The sequence below is a fragment of the Pteropus vampyrus genome, unplaced genomic scaffold (genome assembly GCF_000151845.1).
Source record: "Pteropus vampyrus isolate Shadow unplaced genomic scaffold, Pvam_2.0 Scaffold24, whole genome shotgun sequence".
Taxonomy (NCBI): Eukaryota; Metazoa; Chordata; class Mammalia; order Chiroptera; family Pteropodidae; genus Pteropus; species Pteropus vampyrus.
In genome coordinates, this window is record NW_011888805.1 from 4,014,564 (window position 1) to 4,039,666 (window position 25,103).

The window sequence follows — 25,103 nt, forward strand, 5'->3', positions numbered from 1 at the left end:
TTCCAACTATTTTTCTTTTTGTCCATCTGTGTCTACCAGGTACTTCAAACTTAGCCTCTCCAAGAAACCAGCTGCATTTAAACTGTACCTTTTCCGTCTTCCCCTTTCTATCCAGTGTTTGCTCTTTGACTTCCACTGGGGCATGCATTATCCTCATGCTGATTCTGCTTCACACTACCTGCCTTTCCATCCTCTTAGAATCTACAGCCTCACTGGTACCAAGGCCCTCTAAATTTGTAAAAGAAAGGGAAATTTGAGTTCTATTTCTTAGACACCCAGAGAACGCAACGGTACTCCTCATACAAACTATGCTGATAAAGTCAGTCATAATGAAAGCAACTTTGTTTAATTCGGGATACTGATATTGATACTATATACAACAAAACCAACCTGGCCATCTTGATTGATTCTCCAACAGAGAATCACCACTTTAGCTAATTCCTCTCCAGGTATAAATGAAAGGTACATATAAAACCTTGAGTTCCACTGCTAAATAAGCTTGTGTTTTTCATAACAGATTTCCAAATTAAACTAGGGCTATTTTCTAGATTCTTCCCAGGAGAGAAACATAGTATGTTCTAGTACATTCATAGAGGTCTAATGCATACTTACCTTAAGACAAAGACATAGAAAGATCATGACAGCCAAGACACTTCATCTTGGGGCAAACCATAGACCCTACACAGTCCACTTTGGGACCACAAACTGATGAACCTGACACACTGATGACGTAAAAGTATTTTAGCAGTGCCCCTCGTGCAAAGGTGAATAGTAGGGTTAATCTACTTCACACCAAACTTGGCAGAAATAACACAAGTAATTCAATTACTTCTTATTTAATATTTAAATTTTGCTCTCTGCTTACTAAGTTTGACCCTCAGGACATGACCAAATTCCATCCAGGCCATATATGTGTAATGAATCATGCATTATCATAATTCTGATATCATGATAATGTCATCATGAGTGACCATTTCTGTGACCTATGTAAATAGAAATTCAGAAAACTCTCATTCTGGAGCAAAATAATATAAATAGCAACAATAATAATGATGATAAGTAAATTCATGTAGTGGCTATAAGAACGCCATTTTTAGATAGATAGAATATGCAGAAACTCTCATTTATTTAGGAGGCAAACTCCCAAATGGGAATAAATAAAAGAGATGACAGACATACACTGCGACGACACAGACAGAACAGAAAATAGTCTCCTGCAGCCTCTGGTTGTAGATCGGCTTACCTGAATCCAACGATTGGACATTCTTTACAGATGTTGCATTTGGCCTGATGTTTTGCAGTCTCAGCTGCCGCCACGCGATGTAAAACTGGCAGCCAAACCATGGACTGTGGCTCCAGACGCATCCAATCTATAAACTCTTTCACACTTATCTCTGGCTTGTTGTTATTCTGGTGAAGAAACAAATATATTAAAAATGAAGAAAATTTCTTTATTTAAATTGTGGCAAGTGTTGTTGGTGTATAATATTCTGAATATCTGTGCTCAAGTAAAAGGAAAGTTATATAGTTTTTTCCAGGTCAGATAAATCACAATATAGTTAAGGTTCTTCAAGGAAAAAAGTTCTAGAATTTAAAAAGATAAAAAGCAGAAATTGTCACCTAGGAAGAAGAAAAATATCCCAATACCTTAATTCTTACATTAAAAAAAAAAAAATTCTAAGTACTATTGTCACATAAACACTTTAATTCTATAAAATTCATTCATCTAAGACAGTAAGAATTTGTGAAAGTAAAAATTCATCGAAAACTTCCCAAACTTGAAGGCCATTAAATGCTCAATAAAAACTGTTACTTCTGTGTCCTGCTCCAGTCCTGCTATGTTATCACTCTGGAGGGCATATTACTGTAAATATACTTTGCCAGATTTCCGAAGTTGTCAAGATAAATTACATGAAATGTCTTAGTCCCTATTCAAATCTTAATATTAAGTAATTTTCATATGTGCAAAGTTAAAATTGTATGAACATCTTTCTCCTGCTTTTGTCAAGGTCGTTCTATGAACCTGTACATGGGAAAGTAATATTTAGAATTTTTATTTGGTATTTTTTGTATCTCTAAAACAAGAAAAAGGGTCATTATAAAACATAATAACCCATAACATCAATTCTCCTTAAAGAGATGGCGTGAGCATTTTTTTTTCCCCTCAGCAATGACAAAGCAGTGGTTACATTCTGGGAAAATGTCTACAGGCTTGAACTTCATGCATATTTACAGCACCAGTAGTAACAGTTCTAAAATGCTTTCATATATAGTAAACATTAAAAAGAAACTAAAATGCTTTTCCAGTTTATCATTAGTAAGTTAGACCCATATAAAATTTTATAATCATTCTCCTTTAGTACATATGTTTTCAAAGAAAATACTGCTACTTTAATAACATCTTTAATTTATGTATTTAAGAAATCTTGCCTACAAGGAACTCAGGGCATTTTTATTCATTTATTTAGCTATGATGTTCAAGGCACTGTACATAGGGATACAACAGTAAAGAGATAGAAAAAGTCCTTGTGCATGGAGCTTAGGTTTGAATAGAAGAAAAGAAACACTAAACAACCAATTACACAATTCAGTATGTAATTATAATTGTAATGAGCACCATACAAAGGCGGAGGTAGTTCAGGTGGATGTAGTGGGACACATAACCTCATCTGAAGGGACGAGAGGATTTTCAGAGGATGTGAGATTTAAGCAAAGATCTGAAGAATGAATAAGGAAGGATTAGTGATGAGAAGGGAGCTGTGGGTGGAGGATATAGAAGAACATTCTCAACAGGGGGCACACGTCCAAAGATCGTAAGGCAGGGATGGAGGAACTAAAACAGTATGGATGGAAAGCAGGGAGAAAGAGGGGACAAGTGACAAAAGATGAGGCTGTGGCGAAGTCAAGGCCGAATCACAGCAATCTGATAGCACATGCTAAAGGTTTCTGGCTGTTATACACTGACAAGCAAGTAAGTCTCCTTGAGGGGGTGGCTGTTCCTCCAATCAAACACGCTTTAAGAAGTAAAGCACAAACTTAAGGGGATGGTACCCAGTGTCCTCCACCATTTGGCTCCAGCCTAAGTTCCCTGTTCCATTTCTCAGATTATTCTCAATACTCTTCTCCAACACACCTTACATACCAGTGATCTGTTGTGTTTACCTGCTGGAAGCAGCTGCGAACACTGGGTTCAATATTACTGCCTCCAAAAGCCGCTACTTCTCCAAGCTGCCGGGGGATCTGGATGGCATCATGAAGTAAGAGGCCAAGCTGCCTCTGGTCACACATTTCTGTTGGCCCCGCCACCTCCTTGAAGAGATCTATAAGGAGGAGAGGCAAGAGATTAACATCCTTGTGCCTACAGTGTTCTTTTACATAAAATATATCTTTGGTTTTGAGGATAGAATGATGTAGATTAAAAATAATCATAGGGGCATGAATCAGATTAGCTGTCTCCTGAATTATGATAACGTTGATATTCTGCAAATCTGTAATCAGGAACCTGTTAACCACACACTTCTTAGAACAACCTACTGTTGTATGTCAATACATATACGTAGACTAATAAATACAAATTTCCTTTTCAAAAAATATGTGGGTTCATTCGATGGCCTGAATAAGGATTTCCCTTCTTATTGAGAAAGACAGTGAGCCAAAATGAGGCTTTCTTCATGACTTGTCAAAAGAATAAATTTACCTTAAGCAGCAAATCTTTAAATATTAACAGATTTGTTTCCCAAATTTTGTGTTCACTCTTAAATTTATTATTCTATTTAATACATATTTATTTTTTTTAAAGATTTCTATACTTGAATCTATTTTATATAAGAAACATTAAAACATACAAGAAGGTATCTTTTATTTTTAGTTTTTTTAAAGGCCCAATCAGTCTCTTCTTTATTACCTATAAATTTTTAAAATTTTATTTCATATACATTTATTTAAAATTTAAGAACTTATTAACAAGCTCATGCATACTTTCACATAGTTCTTAGGCTTTTCTGTTCATAAAAAAAACCCCGCTAATTTGTTTTACAACTTCCTTGGTTCAAAAAAATTTAAACTCTTCTTTCTAGTATTGACTTCTATTCTTTACTTGCAATATTTTGAAGATTAAAATTATTACCATATTTCTAGCAATAAAGCTAATATACTTAAATAAGTTACTTTTGGAGTAGGGAGAAGTTTCATATAAAGACAACCCACTTCATTATAGAAACCATTATTCTTTGGAAATTTCCAAGTTCTGAAAATTCAAAGTCGCACAAATTCTAAATGCATTTCATGTGAAGGTTTCCAATAACAGAAGAAAGGGGAGTAAATATTTATTGGATTCTAAAAACTATTTCAAATTATATCTGGTAAATAAATATCAGATCAAAATGTATCTTTCCCGTTTTTTTTTTTTTAAAGGGGAATAATGCTAGATCTGACACTGTCAATGGTGAATTTTCGAACCAAAACCAACTTAGTGCTACTGACACAGTAAATTATAATGAAATATGACTTTAATTATAAGCATGCTTATAGGGAAAGCAAATTCGATTAATATAAATTAAATTTTTATTATTATTTGTTCACTTAGATTTGGTTAGAGTTCTACTTGTTTTCATTTGTCACAAATAAGACTATAATAGCCAGAAAATATGTATCCAGGAAGCTTACTATGATGCTCAATTCAAACCTGTCCTCTTAGGGACACAGAATTGATACATACGTACAATAATCTACACACAGAAGTGTAACATTTTCAGTGAGATCAACGGTGCTGAACTTTCCTCTTTTAAGGCAGATAGCTATATGGCTATACCACTATTAAGGTAAAACTACATATAAAACATAAAAGATGAATGTCAATATTAAACATTTTGACATATTTCTACATTTTTATAAAAGTTCACATTTTGATGTTATAGTCAGAAATAAAATGGAGGGACAGAATGTGTGAATGAGTCAGAGGAAAGTTACAATCTAAAACCCAAGGGCCAATAAATTAGCACAGAAGAGATGCAAACGGCCATTCATAAGGATCTTTGTTAACTTGCTTTTGATGAGGCAAAGAAGCCATCAGCTATAAGCAGGAAGGCCAGGGTGTTGTTAGAACCTAATCAAGGGATAGTCTCAGGAAGGCATGGAGAGAGAGGGAGGTGTCACCAGGGTGATGACACTGACATTAGCCATTACAAAATCAATGTTCACACAGACACCAAATGACCCAGGAGGGCAACTGTGCCATTGAGTTTGGAGAGCAAATCATCCTGAATATTAATTCCTAACAAAGGAACTAATAATGAGGAAGTGTTCTGATATCACTGGGGAAATCAAAACTGGAATCGCAGTTCCTAAGGACCTCAAAGTAAAACACACAAAATGTCAGAACATTTCCTGAGTCTCAATACTCCCCCAAAATATTTAAAGATTTCAACCCAAGAGGTTTCTTATTTAATTAAGTCCTAAAATGGCATACTTCATGGATTAAATTAAATATCAGAAGTATTCATTGCATAGGCTTCTGCTTTTCCTTCATAATCTGAAAACTTATCTTGAATTATACAGTGTCATGTTTCCCAACATTTGTAGAAAGCGCGTCCTTTGTAGTATGAGCGTCTGAGCACACGTATGCTGAAATATGCTCACTTGAAAGATTATACATTTCAGAAATATGTTTGAAGGTATGTGTACAGATAAAAGACATCTTTTATATATGTATATATGCAAATATAAAATTTTGTGTGGAATTTGTTTTTGCTCTATAGCTACAGCCACCAGGTTGTAACTCTTTTGGTCTCAGGTTACTCCCTGATAACCAGCTTGGAATAAAAAAAAGAGGAGGGAACCAGTGATGTAGGGAAATAGATCATGCTTGCGTATTTATGATTCATGATAAACTTTGAGATTGAATTTACATCCATTTCAGAGTAACCTGAGCACTCTGACGCAATTATTCCTTTCAAGGAACCCTACATTTTTTCAGGAGAACCCCATGAAAACCCCAAATCACACATGATAAAAAAGTTCCCTTCTAATTTTAGTACACTGATGTTTTCATTCACATTTTCCTTTCTCACTCATTAAAGAAATAACATTTTCCGCTTTGAAGATGGTATCTTTTGACAATTATGATGCTGAAGATGATTTAAATTCTGGATAAATAAAAGTGCCACCAAACGAAAGTCTCGTGCAAAGCATTTTTCTGCACTGTTTACCAGGTTATGAGTCCATCATGGCACCTCATCTCCTGGTCCTACAATCGGCTTTTCCTTTCATACGTATCTACATCTCTTTTCACTGATATTCTTGTCAAACTGTGTAAGAAAACAAGCTTTCAGGAACTAGAGCTGAAACTGAAAATCAAATCACCTCACAGCCATCCCAGAAAATAAGCGTTTTTTTTTGTTTGTTTGTTTTGTTTTTTAAGGTATATATGTTCACATAAGATGCAATACTTGACTAAGTTTACAGGAACCTGTGATCAAATATCCTCTTGTTTTGGGTATCTCTCCATTCATGAAGTATCCCTATCCCTCTCCCACAAATGCATGGATATATCTGTAAAGAATCATCTGGGAATATGTATGGCAGGACTAAGTAACACATTTTATGGACAAAATTAAACCAAAAGATATTTTACAGCAGTTAAGAGTTTGGAGACATAGCAGCAATTGCTACTGTTTATTCAACAACTGCTATTTCTAGGTACTTTTCACACATTATCTGTAATTGCTTTCAAAGCAAGAATGATTAGTTTCATTCTTTAGTTGAAGAAAATTCACTAAATTTCAGCTTCCCGAAGCATGAAATGGAAGTAATGTTACCTCTTAGTTGTAGTGTTCAGTGGGATCTCGTAACCTGTCCAAAGTCACTCAGCCACTAAGTGGTAGAGCTCAGGTTTGAAGGCTTAAGATGCTTTTTTGTTAATTAACAGATAAAGGGACACCACTTATTTGGTGAATGAAAACGAACCTAATAAAATAAAATAGGCTTTTACCATTTTTTAACCTTTTTACACTATATATTTGTCTATGTCTACAGAAGTTCTAGTCCATCTTTATTTTTCTTAAGTATTGGAAAGTACATAGGTTCTAGTATAAAGTATAATATAAAGATTTTAGTCCACCTTAATTTTATATATTTTTTAATGCATTAGGAGTACACAAAAATAGAAAAAGCTTGGGCATTAGAATCAGAAAAATCTATTATCTAATTCTAGCCCCATGACTTACTGTCACTGCAGCCTTTGACTAGATCTTTAACCTATCTCAGCATTGATTTTTTTAGCTTGAAAATGTAAATCACAATGCCTACTCATTATAGGGTGATTATTCCAAGTATTAAATAAAATATAATTTGTGGTCGATTATCACTCTATCATGGCAGCTCACCTCTTGATCCTATAATCAGCTTTTCATTTCCCATAAATTCGCATCTCTTTGCACTGACATCCTTTGTCTAGCCTGGACATGTATAGTAAGGGTTAAAAAAATGGGAACTATTATTACTAGCAAATCATATACAGTAAGTCTCCAATGAATGTTATCATTATCATTACTAAAAACACTATTGGTACAGTAAAGGTCTTACATACATCTGTATTTTTCTTCTAAGAGACCTTTAGAGAGAGACATCAATCCAATCTTCAGACTTTGCACTCTTATTTTTCCAGTCCGACCCCTGAAATTATAAGAATCTCAATGTGTTACATGAATTTAAAACTGTATACATTATGTTAATTATTTCTGAATATTTTATTGAGGGTAGACCATTAAAAAATAATTGTATCTTAAAGATATAACTTTTCTACTCACGTTTAATAATTAATGCTAAACCCATATTGTAATTTTATGACATTTTAATAGTATGCTTGACCCAGTCTGGAAGAATATACAGCCTCAAGTCACTTTAAATACAACATATGAACTAGAAATAACAAACTAACAAAATGAAAACTTTAATTATAATGCTGAAAAGATTTTATGTCTATAAATACTATGAATCAAAATCTATTTGTTAATAATTATAAATGCAAAATTCAAAATAGACAGCTAGAGCTTATATAATATGCAGCTAATACAGCAAGAGTTAATGTGAGTTAATACACCAAGAAAGAACTAGTGATATATCTAAAAACAAATGTAAGAAAATTGACTGAAAAATTAACTCTATATTATAAAAGTTAATTATATAAAAATTAATTAACTTGCTGAATACTTTAAAATGTATTGTCTTTATTGATTTTGGTCTCTGTCAATGCAGTTTTAATGTTACTATTGCAATTTTAATAGTCAATGATCTTAACCAGACATGTGAAATCACTATTGGGGAAGTATCAAACTATAATTCAATACAAAATTAATCGACATTAGGAAACAGCTTCGCATTATGCCAATGAGAGACCATTTCAATTTCATTTATAAGTTGATTAGAAGAAAATTTTATTTTATCTTTAAAAGCAGAAAGTTGTCTTTACTCCATCATTTATCAAAAAATTACAGAACTGTCTATCAACTGTGAATCACTATAATAGATTCTGGGGATGGGGAAAGGTAAATGCAGAAACTAGAATAACACACAGTCAAGAAATAAGTCTTTATTGCTATCTTTATTATTTCAGATTCAGGATCAGCTTTCAGTTTAGGTTTTTATTGTTAATTTTTTTTTCAATTTATAAGTACAGTATGCTTAAAACCTATAAATGTTTACATAATTATGTAAATGTATAAAATTGAGTAATTCATGCTATTTAAAAGCAGGTAAATATCTGTATCGTGTAATTTGAATTTTAGGTAGTCTTATAGTCAAACCGTATTTAAATCTTTCCTTATTGATGTTTTTACTATTAATCTTAATTGATATCTTCCATTCTCAAATCAAAATTCTCACTTAAGTTTAGGTATACATATCATGACATATAAAGTATAAAATAAATTAAAAAAAAAAAACATGCTTAGGTATTGGTAAAATATATTTTCAAAACAGTCCCTCAATAGCCTCAGTAGCCTAGTCTACATTTATAGTAAATCATATCCAACAAATTTCTTGAACCCTTACTACTATGTATGTGACCTATGAAATAAGTAATACTTAAATTTAAAAATAAATATAGCCATTATAAGCAGAATTTCTAAGTTAATATATTTATTCCAGTTTCTCATAATTAATTATAGAAATATTAGTTTCAAAATAACCTTAGACTAAGCCATGCTAGAAATTATGTTTCTACTTCATATTTTCCTAATTATTACATGAAAATAGACAATGCCTGTTTTCTTCCCTCCAAAAATCAGGAAACTGTATTCTTTGGACACAATCAGACAGTAGACTTGCAGAAGATAACAAAAGGCTGTGTGAATGGACTAGTACATGAATATGGCTAAGGACAAAGCAATCCCTTAAGGGAAAAAAAAAAGATCAAAATGATATCCGTTAGAGGATGATCTCCAGTCTGTGGTGTCAACACAAGAAAAGAACATCATCAGGAAGACTACTAAAAATGTCAATCATCTATTCATCACACCATCAACAGAAGGGTTACTGTGATCCCAGCATAGTTCTACGTACCATACGGACCAAGAGAAAAGTACAAAATGGGAATCCTACCCATGATAAGCTCACACACTAGTGGAAGAAGGGGACAAGAAAATAACTAGAGAATCATAAGAAAATATGAGACCGATCTTTATGTATGGAAATAACCAAGTACAAGATAACTGTGGCTGATTAACTAATGATCGGTAATCAGTCTGAGTAGTCATTAGTCTTGCAACATTTGATAAAAAAAAGTTGGACACTGAAGGCATGATATAGCTCGCCTTTTCCAACTAGGAGAAAGTAGAGTACCACAGGGACAGCTTGGGTAAGAGAATAGAGGGAAGGTTATGACAAGGCTCGTTCAGGTGTAGCAAAGACTTGCATCAAGGCTAAATGGTTAATAAAGTTATCCAGGTTACATGAGGACAGATGATGTAGGGCTTTAATGTTAAATAAGATTATCTGAATTTGAGAGACAACAGGGAGCTAATGAAATTTATTAGTGAGTGACTTAACCCAATATTCAAGTACCTGGTTCCCTGTTAGTTTTCATAATTAACTCCTGAAATTAGTTTAACTAAAAAGGTATGCACCTTATAAAATAATACCCACCTTGGAAAAGAGGGAAAAAATGACAACACTGCAGCAAGTGAGAGTAATATTTTTGGTAGGGACAAAAGTATCTAAACCAAGTACTCTAGACTATTGTGTTAAATAATTTTGATTTCCATTAAATCTAGAAGGAAGATCGTGAAATTAAGACTTCTTAACCTAGGTAGATAAAGACTAAGTGAGGCTGCAAACTCATATATAGAATCAATATTCTCTTTATAGTTTATAAAAGACCTTTCTACATTTTAATTCATTTGCCCTTCATAATCATCTATGTGTGGTAAACCAGATATTTTATCTCAATTTTTCAGATGAGAAATTGAGATGTCAAAAGTTAAGTGGCTACCAAATCACAGAGCAACCAGAACCAATGCATAGATTTTTGTCATCACAACAGAAGAAAATAGATTTTTTTTTAAACAAAATTTAAAATATGAGAAGTGGGGTACATGTTAAAACTTGCAAGAAATAGTAAACTTAAAATAATTTATGAAGTACTCTTTTTCTTAGATATGGCGATATGGTAAGAGTAATAAAGCATTATCAAAAAATTGAATATTAGTGCCATATCTACCATTAATATGCAACAGGTGGCCAAGGGTAAATTGTTTTGTCTCATTGGGCCAGGTTCTCAGACAGTAAAATGAAGAGGGCAAAAGGGAAGCTCTCAAAGTCTACTTCTAGAATTCTATGATCCGCTGTGTGTGCATCACTCAGTCAAGAGCTGGTTGAATATACTTTTAAGAGCTGAAAATGCCAGTTCTGACTACATTATACTACACAAAGTAAGACAGTCAAAAACATATGGTTAATGAATGAATGTCAGCTGAATGGATGGAAGGGCCAGATCCTGGTACCATATCCAAAGTTCAGAGACTTCTTAGGGGTCAATTATTTTCTGGTGCATTGGAAGGAGTAGATCATAGTTTCCAGAAGATTCTCAAAGGGAACTAATGGCTTGAAAAGAGTTAAAAACTCTTGTTTAGATAAAAGAATAAGACATTAGAGGAATGTGGCCAATTAACCCCAGCCATCTGACACTACTGTCATATGACTGTGTTTTGTCCAATGGTTAATTCATGATATTCCTCTCTACGTTAGAAAACTACATGGAATAGATATCATTCTGACCCAGCATGGTCTTTGCTATATTTCTTTAGCATGGAAAGGAGATACACCCAGAAAGCTTTTTTCCCTTTAAAATGGAAAACTGCAAGGTATTGCTTTTCTAAATAACAGTACCTTAGGGAAGAATTTCACATGTGTTCACATTTGATGGTGGAAGAGAGAACTATACCAATATTTAACTCCCTAGAATATGAATCACAACATTTCACATACTGCTTCCTTCCCAACTAAGTGGCACTATTCCCTTTGGGCTGTCTGGGGACAACAGCATATGTACGTGTCATAGGCTGAATTCTATCTCTCTAAAGTTCATATGCTGAAGTCCTAATTCCCAACAGAATGCAAGTGTACCTGCAGAAAGAATCTTTAAAGAGGTAATTAATTAAGTTAAAATGAGGTCATTAAGGAAGACCCTAATCCAAATACTGGTGGTCTTATAAGAACAGTAGATCAGGACACAGGACACATACAGAAGACCGTGTGAAGACACAAGGAGAAGACAGCCACCTATAAGACAAGGAAAGGGGCCTTAGAAGCAACCACTCTGCTGACATCTTGATCTTGGAGTTCTAGTCTCCAGAACTGCAAGAAAATAAATTTGTTGTTTCAGCCATTCAGTCTGTGGTACTTTGTTACAGTGGCTGGAGCAAACAAATTTAGCCAAAGACAACGCTGAGGGGGTGATTTGACATCTTCTCCAGTTCTTTCTTTAAACACAGCTCAAGAGGCGCACCTCTACCGTACTCCTAGGGCTTCACGAAGTTCCTAAGTATTCTATGAATTTAGCATTCTTCCTGGGATATAAAATTAAGTATAAAACACCTAATTGACCAGTTATTTTGGTGAATTTACTATAGATAAATAGTAAATTCTTTTTCTATAAACCTCTCAGAGAATTAAAAAACTGAATATCAACTTAACAGTGCATAATTGCTAACAGTAATATTTTATAGTATGGTAAATTTGCATTAAAATGAAATATATTAAAATATGTCAGATAGGGATACCGTAAATCCCACCTACATTATGGTAATTGAGATTCATATTATCCGTTCTTCAGTGAATTTCTTAAGAACCAAAAGGGGGGAAGAGAGGAGGCAGATAAGGGTAAGGGACATCACGCACATGGTGGTGGAAGGAGAGTAGACTTTGAGCGGTGAGCACAGTGAAATATACAGATGATATATTATTGAATTGTACACTTGAAACCTACATAATCTTATCAACCAGTGTCACCCCCAATAAATTTAATAATAAAAAAGAACCCTCACAAGCACACAACAGCTATTATTTGGCTATGGAAAAAAAAATTGATATTTGTGAGCATCAAAAAAAGAAAACAAGTTAATTAAATCATCTCTAAAGCTACTGTCATCATCATTGACTTTATACAGAATCAGCTGTTAAATATGTGCACTTATGAACTGTCATCTATCTTTTCCTCTAAATCAAATAAAAAGCGGATAACCACAAATTTTCAACAGCTAATTAATGGAAACTGAGGGTCTGAGAGAAAAAAACAACAGTTCTAATTTTCTTATTCCTTCCTCGCATATTTAACCTCCTACCAGAAGAATGAATAATTCCTAATGTTTCAGAAATGTCAGCCCACAGCAGGTCTTTCTAGAATTATTTCACAAAGGCACTGTCACATTTAAAAAAGCCAAATTAATGGCAAATGAGTTATGCTGGAAGTTGAGTGCTCTTTATGTAACGGTGAGTACCTAAGTAAATTATAGGTATCAGTGGCCTATAGCATAAATTATTTAAAACACCATATACATACATAACCACCATCACAATAAATAAAGCTAACAACAAAAGTCCCATTAAATGCCTTCATTTGCCACTCAAATTGCTTTTAAGTTATCACACAAAAATCGCAGAGTGGATTATTATGAGCCAATAAATTATTTTAATTTATAACAATAAATATAAAATAATCTCTTTTCAAAAAAGAAATACTATAAGAAATTCTGAAAGGAGAAGAAAATCAAACTTATTTATATTAGGTTTCCCCTAGCATGGTGACATAGAAAAGAAAAAAGAAAAAATCCCTACAAATTTGACAATTATTATAATTGAAGCAAAATCTTAAAATAACATATGGGCATTCTTTTTTGTTCTATTATTGGTTAATTTCTCAATTTTTGGAAAGTCATCTATTTTTGACAATTGATATAAATATTTCCACTGGGAAAAGCACTTTGAAATTACTTTTTAAAAATTCACTTAAAAATTTACATATTTTGTAACATTAACATATTTTGTTCAATGATTGTATTTTAATGGGTAAAAAATTAAAACTTACGTGTCATATACATTGAGCAACCAATTGAGACACATGTCCACACAGAGCGGGACGTTGACCAGATCCTTATGCATTTGTTCAAGGCCGTCATAAGTTGTTGTCAGACAGTTGATGACATCTGGAACACTGAGCAGCTGATCATTTTGGTTCAGCTTATGTTGTTTGAAAACTTCATTTGTTGTATTCAACTCTAAGAGATCCACTAATTGGGTGAGAAAAAGGAATATGTACAATCATTACATTATATAACAACATTGAAACAAAAACATTTCTACTCTTAAGTATTTGGCTTATACTTCAATATAAGAATCTATCCATTTTAGCTAATTTCAGTTTTTAAAGTAATGAATAGCATTTCCATTCTTACATTTCTAACCACTTCCTGTATCCAAATTGCCATGCTTTTGAATCTGAGCTCTGCTAGTTTTCAATCTGATCCCATTTTACACTCTTTGGAATATCAATTTCTCCTACTTTCCTTTTTTCTCTGAGCTCTTTCTACTTTTAAATATAGGCAGGCATAAATTTTAAATCTACTCCAAATAGTAGAAAGTCCCAAATATTACCTTGCTTACTTTTCTTAATTCCTGAGACCAGCCTGCTTACCAGCATCCCAATTCATCCTTTATATCACTGCTGAACTAATCATTCTTGAAGAATTTCCCAACATGTACATCGTGAGGTACAAAGTTCACAGAAGATGTTAAGTTTAAATAAAATGGGCTTTGCATTATGCAAAAAACTATGAAGATTCCTGAAAATATTCTATTCCTTAAGAACAGAACTATCATAAGTTCTGCCTCTAGGTACTTATCCAAAGAATATAAAAACACCACCAATCAAAAAGATATATGCACCCCTGTATTCATTATAACATTAATCACAATAGCCAAGATATGGAAACAACTTATGTGACAATTGACAGATGAATGAATAAAAAAAGACCTGGTACACACACACCAAAAATGTGATACTACTCAGCCATACAAAAGATGAAATATTGCCATTTGTGGCATGGATGCATCTTGAGATTTTATGCTAAGTGAAATAAGGATAAAAATTGTATGATTTCACTCACATGTGGAATATAAAATAAAAAAGAAACAAATGAACAAACGAAAACAAAGTCATAGATAAAGACAACAGATCGGTGGTTACCTGAGGGGAAGGGGGGTGGAGGTAGGGCGCAATGGGTAAAGGGGTTCAAATACCTGGTGACGGATGAAAAATAGACTTTTGGTGGTGAGCATGCTATAGTGTATACAGTATCAAATGATAATGTTGTATACCTGAAACTTATATAATAATATTATATTACCTTGATAAAAAATTAAGTAAATAAACAGACTCTGTAGAAAAATAGTAGTTCTCCTCTGCCTACTGAAGCAAGTCTGATCTACAGGGCCCTAACTTGGTTTGCTTCCCATGAAGCTTTGGCATACAGGTTACTTGCAGCTAGGATTAGTGGAGGTTCACAGTAAAGGACCCTTGTGCATGGGTCTTCAGGTATTTGCCCCCATCTTTATTCTAACACCCATAGTGGGCATGGCCGGTGCTAGAGCATAGCGGGTGAGCAAAAAAGGATAAGGCAGAGCCTCTTGCTCTCAAAGATGACCGGTCTGAGAAGGAAGATAAGCATACTGATAACTTTACTAAAAGGAAGAAGTTAAAGTGCCCCAAGGAAGAATATATCCATTTCTACGAGAGCTATTACTACTAGGGGAGTCGAAGGACAACAGGAAAAGACTCCCTGGGAAGGTGGGATTTGAAATGGGCCTTAAAAAACAGAGAGGGTACAAGAGATCCATGTAAAACAAGGAAAGGACTCCAGGAGGGTAGAACTGCTTGAGAAAAGACAAGAATTCCAAGAGGTCCAGGGAGCTCAAAGGAATGATGGATGGCAGTGTGGCTGGGTGGTGCCTAAGGTACATACAGGTGGCTTGTGGTTACCCTGAGGCAGCCACGCAGAGCTCACAGGGACAGGTACACATTGCCCCAGGGATGGCCCTCAAAGGCCAGAAATACAATTTTAGACAAAAAAGAAAAAAATCTTATATAATCTTTCTTTTTAATCAATGTTGAGTCATTCATTAGCTAATTGAAAACAGGAAAACAGAGATGACCAAACTACCATGTATCCATACATTTATTAAGTGTAAAGATGACTCCTCTAATTATAAACATATGGATTTAGAAAATTATAGAATTTAAGGTCCACTCACGAAAATTATTACTTTGTAAAATGCTTCCCCTATCTCCATATTTAACTTTTAACATTTCAATAATAAGCTCAGGGGAACTATATTTTAAAAAATATAACTAATATAATTCCTCTTTGCCAGATGCAAAACTATTCCCTCAAAATATACAGTGACATTTTTTGACAGTTAAATAAAATTAACAAATAACTTCTTTTGCATTTACCTGTTATTAGCTATTGAATAACCAATAATTTTTAATTTTAAAAGATATTTGTGAAATGTATCTACTCTAGCTGTTTAAAGACCATAGGATAATTTATTTCAAGTTACCTATAAAGGAAAAGAACTACTTTAAAATTATACAGATTAAAATTATTCCTAAAACAACTCACTTTTTTTAAAAAAAGACAAATATGAAAATACGAGTATGGATAAGTCCATCCATTTCTTTCAGATCTCAAATATATCATTGGTAAAATTTCAGCTTATCCATAAAATAAATATATAATGTCACATGAGTTGCAGATGGTATCAAAAAAAGTGAGAATGAACTGAAATTTTTATGGTCACTTTTTCTTGGTATTATACACTGTTTTCAATGATAAACTTCCAGAGATCAGGAGCAAAATTCAAATTCACTCTTTGTAGTGCCTGATAAAGGAAAGGGCTTACTAAATGACTGTAGTTACAGAATTACTAATTCCACACAGATACAAAGAAACGTATCCAAATACTGCCAAAATGCTCTAAGTTTCTGAATCCCAGCACTAATTACGCCAGCAACACAGCACTGCTATTTTACCCCGCAATATGGCTTAAAGTGACAATAGACCACATGCCAAAAAGACCGTTTCCCAGATGAGGCTGTCCTTGCATTTCTTCCAGAAAAGTCTCCTTTGTAATACATGATGTAGCTATGACAGTAATCTGCCACATCCCACAGACTATCGTGTCTTCAATTTTTAGTGATTTACTCTGACAGTTAGTGCCTAAGCAAGGCATACATCTTCCTGAAGAGTGTCACATTTAGGTACCTTTAAAGAAGCGACTACATTTAAATCACAGAACATTATGATCAGCTCTTTTCAGAGGAAGACAAATGACAGCTCAGTCATGTGGCAAATTAAACAAACAGCAGAATCATTTTCTAACCAACTTTTTCTTTAATCCCACAAGTAAGGCACAGGGGATCAAATGGAAATAGATCCTCATTCTCCTGTTCTGCAAAAACACACACTGTATAGCACCTGACCTTGGGCTTCTGTGACTCTTCTGTTCTCCAGCTGTTTGACCATTCCTTCTTAGCATCTTGTCCATCTCCTCTTCCCCAGACATCGCAGAAACATAGGTGGAACTCAAGATCTTGTATGTAGCCTTTCGCTCTATAAGCCTGATGCCCTCACTCACTTTCATTACTTCAATGATTACTTCTCTCTGGATGACTCCGGACTCTATTTTCTCATCCTGATCTCCTGGCCTGAAGACCTGAACTACATTCCCACTGCTCTATTCCCAACTAGAGCTATATTATTTTCTTTTTGGAACCTCCACCTTAACATGTTCCAGATAAAAGGTCTTGCCTTCTTGTTATACTGAGGATCCAGTAATGGGGCTACTATGTTCCACAGGCCATCAGTCTGCATTTCCTAAGATATTCTAATACTCTCCCTCTTTCATTCTTCGTGAAAGAAACTCTTGCAATCATCTGTTCTTACTCCTCTTTACAAACCCACACCTTCAGCTCCTCTCTTACGACCACCAGCCAGCTCAGCCGTCGTTGTCCTTCGCCTTAACTATTTCCTTGTCTTCTGTTCCCTCGGTCCTTTGATCTGTCCTAGATATCATCTCAAGCATATATCCAGGACTGGCTCTACCTTCTAAATTCCACAAAACAGAAAATGATTCTATAGTACCTCATTCTATAAAAAAAAAAAAAATCCAAAAATTAAATATGACATTAGGAGAGCCTGAAGAACAAACAACTAAAGAAATCATAAGAAGTTTCATAAAAAATGGCCTTCGAATTGGACCTAAATGAATTTTAAAGACATTTCTGAATAGCGGACAAATAGCACATAAGCGACTCCATTTAGACTTCATTATTATCTGAACTCCACCCAGGCCTGTGAGTCTCATGCACATAACTCTCTTTCCTCTTATCCTTGATTACAGCCATGTGCCCAAATCCTGTGTGGCTTCTGAGACCTGACTAATATGCTTCCTCTCAAGAAAGCTTGCTCTGTTCTCCACGATGAAGGGAATCACTCCTTCCTCCGGCAGAACTTCCCTTTGGCTTCTCTGTTACTGCCTATCACATAAAGTTTTTAAATCGAAATACAGAAGAATCTGTATAATACGTATGTGTGGTCTCAAGAAACGTAATAGAATAAGCACCCATTAATCCATCACACAGCTAAAGAAATAGACTGTTAAGTGGTATCTTGGAAGCCCCCTGTGAAAACCTTCTTAATCACATCCCCTCGTAGTCACAGAAGAACTACTAACCTCTGTATTTTACTTTCTGTTACTGAACATATACATGTGTCCCTAAATAATACAGCATTTAGTTCTTCATGATTTTGAACCACATATAAATGGAATGGAACTGTATGAATTTCTTCAGCTACTTGATTTTTTTCATTCACCTTTATGGTTTAAGATTCAACCATGTTGGTGCTGATTACTAGTTCATTTATTTCTGCTGCTGTATCATACCATATTTATGAATATGCCAAAATTAAACAAATTTCACTATTAAAAAGCGCAACTATAAGTCTTCTGATACATATTTTCAAGTGTAATCCTATAACTTTCAAACTTAAATCATTCATTCAATATGGGCTAGAAGACTGTTCTTTGCTAGAAATTGTAAGAAGCCCGAAGTGGAGAAGAAAACAGACTCATCCCTCACACAAAAGCTTAATTCCTTTGGAGAGACAAACAAGTAAGTAAATAAATAGAATATCATACATTATGACAAGTGCCACATAAGAACTGAATCTATGAGATGGGATATCAGGAGTGACCTACTTTAAAGCAGCCAAGAAAGTCTCCTTAGAGACAGGCAACAGTTAACCTGGGACCTAAAGGAAGAGAATGGACCAGCCAGGGGAAGAAGATAAGCACAAGGAGCTAAGTCAAGAGCTATACAGGCAGGAGGAACAAAATACAGGGCCTGTCATTCAGCTGCCCACTAGAACTGATGAGAACCAACTGTAAAGCACAGAGAACGAGGTGGATGGAGATGGTAAGATGGGCCAAGCCAGTGGCCATCCATTCTGAAGGCGACAAGGATCTGTTGTAAGCTGGGGAGCTGTGCCCATGTGTAATGTGCTCTCTCCAAATTTAAGTTCTTTTGAGTGTGGGAACCGACTCTTTTTATATCGCTTTATCTCCTGTACAATCTCGGAGCCCAATAAATGAATGAGCAACAAATGACAGATAAACAACAATGCCCTCTGTATTAAGACATTATGCTGGGTGGAGATTTACACAAAATGAGAGACAATCCTGACCTAAAGCAGTTCTCAAAGGAGCCAGGGCAATCGTCCTAACATTATCACACAAAGGCACGCATATGCTGCTTATGTGAGAAACAGTTGTTTGAGGCGATCATAAAGTTCTGGAAAAGTTGCCCGGCAGATGGGATTAGCTTGTCAATGTTTCCAAAAGAGTAAATTTTTAACAGTATTTGGCAGGAATAAAGGGTTACAGACCACTGCAGAGTAAGGGTCAGGGAATTTCAAGTAAACAGAAAGGATGAGAGAAGAAGGAGCAGATTAATCATAAACGGGAGAGTTTGACAAGAGGCACAAAAGTCCCAGGCTAGAAAGCAGAACTGTTGAGGCCAGACGGCTCTAAAATCATCACCTCAAATATTTACAATCCAACACAAACCAGCACTTTTCTAAGTTTGCATTTCTAAATGTCATTTAGTTCATAAGGTGTGGCTCTTCTGCTCCTCTCAGATTTGAAGAAATCAGTTGAAGGAGGAAGTTTTTTCTTGAGGACTCAAAAGAACCAACAGAAGAAAACACCGAATGCATTAATATGTTTACCCACCCAGAAGTATTAGTGAAAACCTGGACCATGTTCATTATGACACAAAGCAGCGTTCTGTCGATGGGAGCTTTTGCTGTTGAGTCACTTGTCCTCATTTTATAGCAAATCAGGCATGAGAAGACCTTCCAGATCTGTCAGCTGGATACTGGACATGCAGTTGAGCCTCTTTCAAAACTGGTGTCACCATGGACTCACTGAGCTCACTGGACATCTCTTCTGTGTGCTCCAAATTGACTTCCTATGTCCTTCTGGTTCAACATACAGATCGCTAGCCAGAGTGTGCTGGCTTCATATTTTCTGTACTGGTAATTTTGCAACACTTGCTGTAATCACTACAATGTGCCAATTATTTGGGACTCCATATATTATGTGCATTAATGTCATCTCATCCTTTCTTCTACCACCTAGTCTGGAAGTGTTTTTCAGCCCTTTATAGACTTTTCTTCCACATACAACATAAGTTTTTCTTATTTTAAAGCTTTGCATTGCTGTCTTTGAATGATTCTATACTCCCCTTCCTCAACTCTTGTCAAGTAACCAGCTTAAAATGTATTTCTAATTTCTACTAACTTTTAAGGCAATTCTTAACCTTAACATATCCTTTTTCTAAGGGTAATTTTCAAAACTTCACTGAACTGCCCAGACATATAATAACTGTTAACAAAAGGCAGGAAACAAGAATACTTGGAATTATTCAAATTATCCTGTCTTAAAAGTATAGGCAAATGATAATTTCCATATTAACTATTGGATAAGGCCTAAATGTTCTTTGAACAGACTTAATCATTAATACTACAACAACAAAGTGAATCCAGACAGCTTAAATCTATACTCTATTAAAAGTATTCACATTTCTACTTAAATTTTGGTTATTTGGTGGCGGGGATAATCCTTTAGTGAAATGTCTATCACAGGATGTCACTCTGGACACACATTCTACAGGAAAAGTTTATGTTGATAATACCAAATGTTTTAAGACATATTTAAATGAACAGAGCCTTTTATCTAATTTTCTAAGGTGCCGGTCCAAATTTGGATCAGAAATGTAAGTTTTTTCGTGTTTCTTTATTATATAATTGTATTGAATCAAACTGTTTCGAACCATATACTTCCAAAGAGTTAACAAAATACTATCGAGACAATGATCTACTACATACTGTGATTCCCTGCTTTAATCCTTTTAAATTGGGTGGCAGTATAATTTTGGAAAAGATTTTAATGTTACTGCTGTATTTTGGTTAATTTTGTTCTCCAACTGAGAATGGCATATGTTCATTTGTTTTACTACTGCATGCATGCTGATGGGGCAAATAATAAAGCATTTATAGAAACACAGCCAACTCCTTAAGTGAAGTAAGTTAAAAGTCAGATTAACTCTATAAACATATCGCCCTCTTCATTTATCTTTGTCTTAAAAAACAAAAAAGGCAATCCAAAGAACTGAGTGATTAGCTTTGGTAGAATAACTCACAACACAGTGCTTTCTGCAGTCTTCGGATTTTGATGGCTGTACGGTAGGCAGAGAAACGGACATTATTCAGGTCGGCTGAAATGGAAAAGAGAATATATTCAAAAGCATGCTTATTATTTAACTTATACTGAATGGCAAGAATGTATTTGTTTACTTCAGACTTTGGAAAAGTATTACATCTGTTCACATTAGAAGGTCTTCTAAAACTCAAGCTTTTATTTAAGAAAATAATTCGATGTTCCTTAGCACCATGGTACAATACATTCCTAAGCAGTGCTATACAGAAAATTCTGAGAAAGGAAAAGGAGGGAAATGAGGAAAGAGCCACACCCAACCTGTTAACTTCCAACGGCTTAATACACACATCACACTTACAGTCAATACTCAAATCTTTGGAAACAACAGATGTTGCAATTTCTTTCTCTGTCTCCTAAAGACAGAGTATCAGTATTAGAGATTAGTAGAGCTGAAATGTTGTAGAGATGTTGCAAAAATCAGACCGATGAGAAACCAAGCAGCACTCGGAGAGCTGGAGAACTCAGGTTTATTATGTAGGTGATTCCAGAGGAAGCTACTCGGAAGATCTGGGCCTTGAGCTCAGGGGCAACTTTGCTTTTATAGGGCTTAGTTGGCATGGGCCGATTGGTTAATTTATCCTCATACGGTTAACAAAGCATGAGAGTTGCTATGGGTTACAGGTAGGTACATTTGTTGTTTAGACAGAACAAGCAAAAGGGAGGATGAGTCTTTAGTTAATTTCGAGGTCACCCTGCCCCATGGCCTATGCGGCAAGCCTATCTATAGAAGCAGAACAAAGAGCTGATTATAAGGTTAGCCTTTGGAATGAAAATTCTTCTTCAAGAACAAAACTCAGAAATTATCAAAATTTGCCCTCTTCTTTTACAAATCGACAAGTCAATGACTTTTCTCTCTCTTCAATCTTTGACGCCATCCTCACCCACCAAATGAAAGCTCACACAGAAGCCTGATATTAAAGAGATAAGAAGGGGTGCTCCCCACTTGTTGTTTAGGGTGCCACTCTCCCTCTGCAGCAGCACCTTTGCTACCCAAAGAGAAAATTTTTTCAAAATGACTCTTTCAAAATCATCTGTTCAAAGTCATATTCTACTAGAAATCTTAAGACTGGAATTCTCGCCTCTGAAATGAGAATGTTTTCTTGCATTTTAATATTAAAATGAATTTAGTTGTTCATCACGACTTAGACAAAATGAAATTAAGCTGGCTAATTATATACGACTTACTAAATAAAAGTGAGCTAAAAGCAAATTTAAAGCGGTGGATTAGAGGTCGCCGTATTGTAATTGTTTTTGTTTTTGTTTTCACAAAAAGCTGAAGTTTAAGATGACTCAATATGAGGGAGGTAAAATCTTCAATTACATTCCTCCTTTTAAAATCATGCTGTTTTGGCTCATGCTGTTTCAAACCTTACATCCTCTTAAGAAAGAAGGTAAAACCTGTTTACTTCATTTCCCTTAGAAATTCAACTACTTTTATATGTCACTTTTATAGGACATGATCCTTTAAACATAATATGCCAAGTAAGAAAAGCTGGTTGTTAGTTTTCATTTAAGAATATACAACTTTAAGTCGTTTAGGTTAATTCATCACTACTAAATAAAATAACACTCACCAAGGGATTGAAAGAGTTCGGTCATTTTAGGATGATCCCAACAGGTTGTCTGTGTTTGATGACTGAAAAAAAAAAGTAATAAATTTAAGTAAAAGAACGTATAAAATAATGTCACACAGAAAATGTGCAATAGAATTTTTATTCAAATCTTAAAAAATACATGCAAAATTATCCCCATGATGGATCACTCAGAAACCTGGTGCCCAATTATCACTTAACCTTTGAAACAACGATACATTTTTATTTGAACAATTATATTGTGAAAAAGTAGATTAAAAAAATTTTAAAGAATCACAACTAAAAACTAAAACCATGAGATAAAGTGGACTGTCATTGACTCTGAATCCTCAGCTTGATGAAGGCAGATAAAATGCAGCCTCCAGAATAATTCTACTTATGTTAGGCAGATGTAGATTCTCATTCAGTATACATCCTCTGAGGCAGAAGCACTATAAAAAGTCACTAAACTTTAGAAGTCCTAATCAAGTTTCCAAAAAATTAGAGAAACAAATAGCGTAATTCTGAATAACATCTCCACTTCACAATCTACTGAGACTCTCCTTCCCCAGTGTAAATTTTCCCTTTTCACCTGTGGAGACGATTCAGAACTTTAGAGTTGGGATAAAGATTATTTTGAGCTGAAAATATCTGAGATTTAACAGATGCGGAAAGAAACCTCCTCAGAGTTTCTTTTATCTGACTAAAAGCAGCAATATCTGGGAAATGAGGCTGTCATAAATCCCCTCTCCAAGGGGTAAGTTTCGTGGCCATGAAGAAGACAGAAAAACCACTGGCACCTGCATAAACAAACACGATTACAAACTTTCGTATCTCATGTCTGTTCTCCTTCAAAAAAAAAAAAAAAAAAAGTCTTTCCTACAGAAAGCTATTGGTTTTTCTCATAGGAGTCTTTTCTCCCCAATTCCCTTCCCCTACTAAGTTAGGCATATAAGCCTCAAATTCTACCCCCACTTTGAGTTACTCATCACTGAGCACTCCTACATGTATGTGTGTTAACACATAAATTAACTCTTTCTTTTCTCTTGCTAATGTTTTGTCAGTTTAATTTACAGGCTCCCAGAAATTTAATCTAAGAGAATAGAGTAAAAAGTTGCTTTCTTCCCTGACACCATCTTCATATGTATCTGGATTCTTCATTCCCCTTACTTAGGTTATGTTTCTCTCTTGCCATTTTGACTGTACATCCCTCCCTTAGTTAATTTTTATATAGATATTGAACATTTTTTTCCTCATGATCCTTAAACTTCACTTTAAAAGGTTTATATTTTCTATTTTCTATAAATTCCAAGACTTAACTCAAAGAATTAGAAGTCTTTGGGAGAATAAGATGAGGATAAAACAGATCAATGTAATGCTTAAATTAGGTTCCTTCATTGTGTGTGTGAGGTGAACAGGTCTTAACTTCAATGAGTCAATGGTCTTATATTTAAAAACAGTTTACTGTCCCTTATCTAGGTCAGAGTAGAGTAATAACATTTTATAGTACTCAAAAGACTTCTTGGATGACACTCAGTTCTTATAAAACTGTTTAGTAAGCTAAGTGAAATGGCACAGTACATGAAAGTGATACTAAAATATTCATACAATCAAATTTCAGAGAAATTATTTTTTAAACTCATGTACTATATCAAGAAGGGGGGCATGTCACTGGGAAAAGGGCATAATCACTGTTATGTATACCCAGGTAACAGAACCTCTAAATAACTCATGATTTCCTTTGAAAATATTTAAAGCTTAGCTTTGAAACTGGATATGTAAAATATCCTGGAATTCCAAAATCTCCAACAAAATAACCTACCCACAATATGAAGATCTGTCTCAGGAAGAATTTGGAAGGTTGTCTGGCTCCCTTAATGGTTCTCGACACCAAGGCAGAGGCAAATATTTCCACTTCATATTTTGGTACGAATACCAAGAAAACTATTCTACTCTTTTACTATCTAAATCACTTCAAAGACCACAGAAAAAGTACTGGAGCTATTTGACTTAAAATTCTTACTAGTGATAGTGTGGCCCAGAGCTTGATAAAAATTCAGGGCTGAATTTTTGAGTCACGATTGTCATCTTCACAGAATCCCTGGTAATTCATCGACCCGTTCAAGTCTGAGAAGCACTGGC

At 34.7% G+C, this 25,103-nt stretch overlaps 1 protein-coding gene across 1 annotated transcript in view; it reads right to left on the reverse strand.

The window, feature by feature from the left end:
• UTRN (utrophin) overlaps positions 1-25,103 on the reverse strand; it is a 472,032-nt gene that overhangs the window by 45,361 nt on the left and 401,568 nt on the right. The window contains exons 58-63 of the mRNA XM_023528331.1: positions 22,965-23,026; positions 21,314-21,388; positions 13,580-13,781; positions 7,586-7,671; positions 3,163-3,320; positions 1,244-1,410 (exon numbers count right to left, since the gene is read on the reverse strand). Coding sequence (XP_023384099.1) covers positions 1,244-1,410; positions 3,163-3,320; positions 7,586-7,671; positions 13,580-13,781; positions 21,314-21,388; positions 22,965-23,026 — 750 coding nt within the window. The remainder of the gene's footprint in view (positions 1-1,243; positions 1,411-3,162; positions 3,321-7,585; positions 7,672-13,579; positions 13,782-21,313; positions 21,389-22,964; positions 23,027-25,103) is intronic.